The sequence below is a fragment of the Ooceraea biroi genome, chromosome 5 (assembly GCF_003672135.1).
Source record: "Ooceraea biroi isolate clonal line C1 chromosome 5, Obir_v5.4, whole genome shotgun sequence".
Classification (NCBI taxonomy): Eukaryota; Metazoa; Arthropoda; class Insecta; order Hymenoptera; family Formicidae; genus Ooceraea; species Ooceraea biroi.
The window spans coordinates 2,148,278-2,154,277 of NC_039510.1; the positions used below are offsets into that span (position 1 = coordinate 2,148,278).

At 31.6% G+C, this 6,000-nt stretch overlaps 1 protein-coding gene across 1 annotated transcript; it reads right to left on the reverse strand.

The window, feature by feature from the left end:
- Positions 1-3,683: 3,683 nt before the first annotated feature.
- LOC105279233 lies at positions 3,684-6,000 on the reverse strand. Its single transcript, XM_026969739.1, has 2 exons — positions 5,206-6,000; positions 3,684-4,703 (listed from the first exon to the last, which is right to left on the reverse strand). The coding sequence occupies exons 1-2, from the start codon at positions 5,886-5,888 to the stop codon at positions 4,229-4,231; spliced, it is 1,158 nt and encodes a 385-aa protein (XP_026825540.1). The 5' UTR covers positions 5,889-6,000; the 3' UTR covers positions 3,684-4,228.

Genomic DNA, 6,000 nt, shown 5'->3' on the forward strand with positions numbered 1-6,000 from the left:
ATTCACGAAAAAGAGAAAATAAATAAAGGTTCAATTCCCCCCCCCCCCCCAAAAAGCACCAAATTAATGTGCACCCCCAAACATAATTTCTCGCAAGAATTTGTATTCTTTATTTAAATGTAACAATGTTAAGAAGTTATCAATAATGTTATTTTATTAATTAAAGATTCTATTTTATTTAATAAAACTTAAATATGAAAATATAAAAAGCAAAACCTGAAGTTATCGGTGCATGTATTTTAATTATTGAATTGACTGTAATAGTAGGATATACGTCACACATTTCGATCCTGCTGTGGATTCTCTTCACGGTTTTTGTTTTTATAGTTAATTATTTGGAGAAGAGGATTCCAAACAATGTGAAATTGTTCGATAAATATTGCTCTGTTATAAATTGAGTAATTGAAATACATGCTCCAAGATCGTGTTTCAGATTTTTGTTTACTTCTTAAATACTGATTAGTAATTATTATACTTAAATTTTGTGAGAAATGTATTCATTGCATTTAAAGATCCATATTTTTACTAACAAATGGTGATTTTATTATTTCTAATCACAGAACATATATTATAACAGTAATAATTGTTCTACCTGATTGCCTTTTGCTGTTTGGCGATGTAACTTTTTGTATTTTTATAAAAATAGAAATCGAATTTTTTTTAAATCAACGTCTTGGGTCAGCTTCATCATATCGCTATGGAAGTACGCCAGAGCTTTGACAACTTTTTTTAGGTCTTTCATATCTAATTTATCTTTGAATTGCGTAAAACCGTCCGCAATCAAATCATTCAGTACGACAAATGGATTGTGCAATAATATTATGCTCTTCTCTGCATCCATTTCTCTGCTTGCAACGTTGTTCAAGTAACATTTCGGACATATACTTCTTTCCATATTTTGCGCAATGGCTTTGTAGAACAACTGTTCTGCTAAGAAAGAATGCATTGACTCCATTTCCACAGGTACCTTTCGTAACTTCCAGATTTTCAGGACGAGTTGAAGCCTGGGTTCGCGAGGGCGAATAGCATATATTCTTACTCGGATTACTGTGTACGAGTTATAAATACTATATGGTATGATATGTTCAGTGGTAACATGATGAATCTCCTTTAATGAATGGAACTTTTCCAACAAGTTATATTTGTGCAGTCTTTGTATCAGATGACGTTTTATAAAGCGGCAAGCAAAGCAGTTGTCTTGCAGGAGAAAAAAATAATGATGTAAGTGCAAGGAAATTTGTGGAAGTGCACAGGCCATGGCGAAAGGAAAAGAATTTCACTGTAAGAAAAGAGGACAACAACTAATTAAAATCTTTTCCAGAATATATAAGGTAAAATGATTTTCAAACTCCAATAGTCACAAATGTTACATTTCGTCAATGCAATCTAGTATATAAATATGAATCCCTTTGCCACTTTCTGGCTATCATACAAAAATTACATCGTATTGTTAGTCCATTTTCTATTATTCGTACGAAAATGTTAGTTTACATCATGTAATCCAAATTTGCTACCGATTCTGAGCGATTTAAGATTTGTATAAGTATTATATAAAAAATGTCCATTTATGTTCGTTTTACATGAGTCTCTGAAAATTTTACGTCAATTATATTTAAGTAGTTAAGGATATTGGTATGATGGAATGATTTAAAGGGGGAGAGGAATAATCCCAAGGTTGTCATCCATGCTGTGTATGAAGGACAAAGAATGCTGAGGTAAAATGGAATAATACCAAGCATAGTTTTATGTTCTTCTGGTAACATTTTACGTTAAATAATAAATTTTTAGTACTAGTGGCTGAATCTATTCTAAAGATGTATTTATTAATATTTATTCTATCCTGCGAAATAACCATCAGTAACTTTCTATTTCAAATATTATTCGATTTATCAATGTAATACAGCTGTTCAATACATTAATAGACTTGTCCTTTCTTTGAAACCAAAACACTCTTTCTTCTGTTAGTAAGTTTCTTCTTAAGTGTCTATTTCTTAAGTGTTTATTATACTTAAATATTAAAGGAATAAATATTTCAACTAGTTCCTCACTTTTATATATATTAAATGTGATAGAAAGTTAAAGACATTTATGCATTAAACCTAATTAGTGATGGCTAGTTATTGAAAAATTAAGTAATGTAAGTGACTTAGTTAACTGTTCGCTTTCGTCCTTATGTAACGCTAGTTCTATATCATTCTGAACATACCTTTTGTGTTAAATGCTTTTTCACGGACGACGCAGTCAATTAAATATTCGTTAACTTCTGTCTTTAAGAAATGGAATGCACATTAAGCATGTCAAAGTAAGAAACACGTAGCGAAAAATCCGTCTGTGAAGACCAGTAACACTTGATATTTATCGCAAGGTCTTCTCTGATTACGTCTGTTTTCGAGGGTTACGACAAAGCAACTTTGCCCCATTATCGAGGCAAGGAAAATCGTTTATTAACTTTGTCCAATATTATGTTTGTGGAAGAAACACGGTATTAGTGTAGATGGAGATCGCGTTGAGTCGCGGTTAACATTTCGCACACATTGCTCATAACTGCAGGGATAGCTAAGACTAGAAGGTCTTCCACTATGTACATCAGCATGTACATCATTTTTATTTCCTGATTTTATCCGTTTTTGCAACGGGCGATTTTTTGCTGCACTGAATCTTTCCTTCATTCGTACTCATCGGCAAGCATTTATTCGTCTGACAGAAAAATAACATCAGGGTTGAAAGTTCATGTCTTACTTATAGCATTCCATTTATATCCATTTGCATTGTTTCGTTAATAAAACAGATTGGTCAGGATGACAAAACACAAAATTGAATTGCAGAAGATCATCAAATCCAAATTTAGTTGACGTACAATTATAGTTAAAGGAAACTATATGAAAGCACGATCATTTTGTTACTCTGTAGAAAATGTAAAAATAAAAACTGCAAACTCTTCTTTATCGATATCTTTTACAAGGAAACATTCACTAATAACTAAATTGAATTAATGATTATTTCTTTTTATTAAATTTTATTAAACTGTAACTTCTCAGTTCAATAAGTTTCTGATTTTTCTATACAGAACAATAAAAAAACAATAATTTTGTGAAGACTTTGGACAATGAACTCACGTTTTTATTCTAATCGAAATAATTCAATTAGACTTCAAAATAATTCAATTTTAGTATTACTATATGATTTGGCTAATGCACACTTTTTTGTCATGAAAATTTTGCAGTTATTAAATTCCGAATTAAATGGGCAACAATACTATATTCTAATATAAATTACAATACATTTGTTCAATAAAATAAATAATAAATTAACAATAGGAATTGATAACGCCAGGGAAATCCAATGAAAGGCAATTGAATAGTAACACGACCAATCCCGGCTATTTATTAGATGTTAAACGCACAACGTTTCGACCCCACTTTGGATCCTCCTCAAGTGCCGAATTAACAAGGTCATCCTGTATCCGTAAGTGTTGGTAATGGAAGAGAAAAAACCTTCCTTCCGGTTGTTAGCCACCAAATTTAGGTCCATCTTATAAATAGCCGGGATTGGTCGTGCTACTATTCAATTGCCTTTCATTAAATAATAAATGTTGACTCAGCCTTACATATGTAACTAACTTAAAGAAATTGTTGTTGCTAAAGAAAGGAGCATTCAGTAAAACGTTTGCATCATGCAAAGGTACTAAAATATTATTTATTATAAAAATGCTTATAAAAAGTTACATGTAACAAAAATCAGAAGTAAGCTCAATGTTGTCTAAAATATCTCTTAAAGCACGATGTATTCAATATAGAACACTGGCAGGTTTGCAAGATTTTTTATTCAATGTTCTACAATGATGAATGTATAACATTGAATACGTATAAAAATCTTGCAAATCTGCCAGTATTCTACATTGAATACATCGCGCTTTATTTTTGGTCATACATGTACTAAATGAAAAGTTATATGGAAAAAGCAGGATTGAATGATTTGCATGAAATTCAAAGAAAAATATTATTAATTTACTCTCTAGAACTTATTGTGAAATAAGCGCTATTAACGTATCTCTTTCTTACAGACATTAGCCCACGTATATATGTACATGTATGTAGATATATCAAATTTTTATATAAGTTTTACGTATATTTATATTTTGTATTCTGCAAAATTTTTTATACGTATTCAATCTAAAATACGTATAAAAAATCTTGCAAACAACCTGCCAGTGTCGTACAGAACTGTTCTAATCTAAACTGCCTAGACTGTTAAGCATATTCAATATTGGAATATGATTTTCTATTGCTTCGCTCTCTTTCGTGTCCAAGCTAACGTACGAGAATAATAAATTGTCAATAATCTGTCGTTCTACACACTGAACCATCTCACTACACGATAATTCTATTTGCTTCAGGTAAATTTCCAATATATTTCTACAAAATTCTTCGAGCTTTGATACATCATTTTCATTAGGCAAATTAGTGAACAGAATACGGCCAAAATCGATCACTGGCGAACTTAACATTATTGTTTTAAAACCGATAAATTTTATTTTACATTCCCCATTACATTGTTTGTAGAACGTTTTATATCGTGTAAGAGAACCATGAACAAGAGAAATGTTACTCTTTTCCAAATCTTTAACCTTCTCCAACTTTGTTCTTATTTTATCCCTGATACCGCTGTTAACTGCCTCTATTAGTGAATTGTTCAGAAAGGCGCTGTGAACAACAAAATGGAATGAATGTGACATATCTTCTCTTAACTACTTTTATTCTTTATTCAGAAATAACAATATTAAAAAGTTATTAGTAATAGTATATTATTAAGTAACAGATTCTGTTCAATCAAAATAATATGACAAGCAGAACGTAAAACGCGATTGTCGGTGCGTGTGCTTTAATCACTTTATTTACACCAGTGTTATATCCATCAAACATTTCGATCCTATTTCGAATCTCCTTCACATATTTTTTCATATTTAATTATCTGCTGAAGAGGATTCCAAGCGGTATGAAATTGTTCGATGAATATTGCGCTATTACAAATTCAATGCTTGAAATGCATCGGGACTAGCACGTTTTATATTTTTTGCTTACAAAATTTTAATTATTATATTATTTTAATTTTGTAAAACATAAACATATCTATTTTCAATAACAACATGCTTATTTTATTATTTCTAATCAAAAAATATACATTTTAAATGCAATGATTGGTTACCTGATTGCCTCCTTTTGTTTGATCATAATTTGATCTTTATTTGCAATCAATGTATCATTCTTCATTAACTTCGAAAAATTCGATTTCGAGTCGAAACGTTCGTTTGTCACTAGCCTTATTGAATCTCCATGGAACATCCCCAGATGTTTAAAAACTGCTTTCAGATGATTCTCATCTAGTTTATCGTCGAATTGTTCATAACCGTCCGCAATCAAATCTTCCAGTACGATATATGGAGGCCCGTCGTCCATCCATTGAAAGCTGTCTAGATAACACTTCGGAAATACGAAGTGAGAACGTGGAAATATATACAACAATTTCGCAACAATATTGTAGAATGCCACTTCGCTCATAAACGATTTGAGTATGACTTCTACTTGTTGGTGTTGAATGTTCAACGTTTTTAGGACGAGTCGAACGCTGAGTTGCGGAGAGTCTCCCTTCGCATATACCTTTATTCGAATTATTGTGCACGCGACACTATTAAATGGTATAATATGTTCAGTGTTGACGTGACTAACGTTGGTCAATGACTGTAAATTTTTCAAATGCTTATCGCGGACCAATTTATGTACCAGATTACGTTTTACAAAAGCGCAAGCAAAGCATTTGTCTGGGCACTGCTGGGGAAAAATAAGTTCGCGTAAGTGCGAGGGCATTTCTGGAAGTGCACTGTCATCCATGATAAAAGAGAAACGAATTTCACTGTAATAAAACAGGACAACAGTTAATTAAAAGCGTTTTCAAAATATAAGGTAAAACGATCTTCGGAGTAAAATAGCTATTGTTAGGATT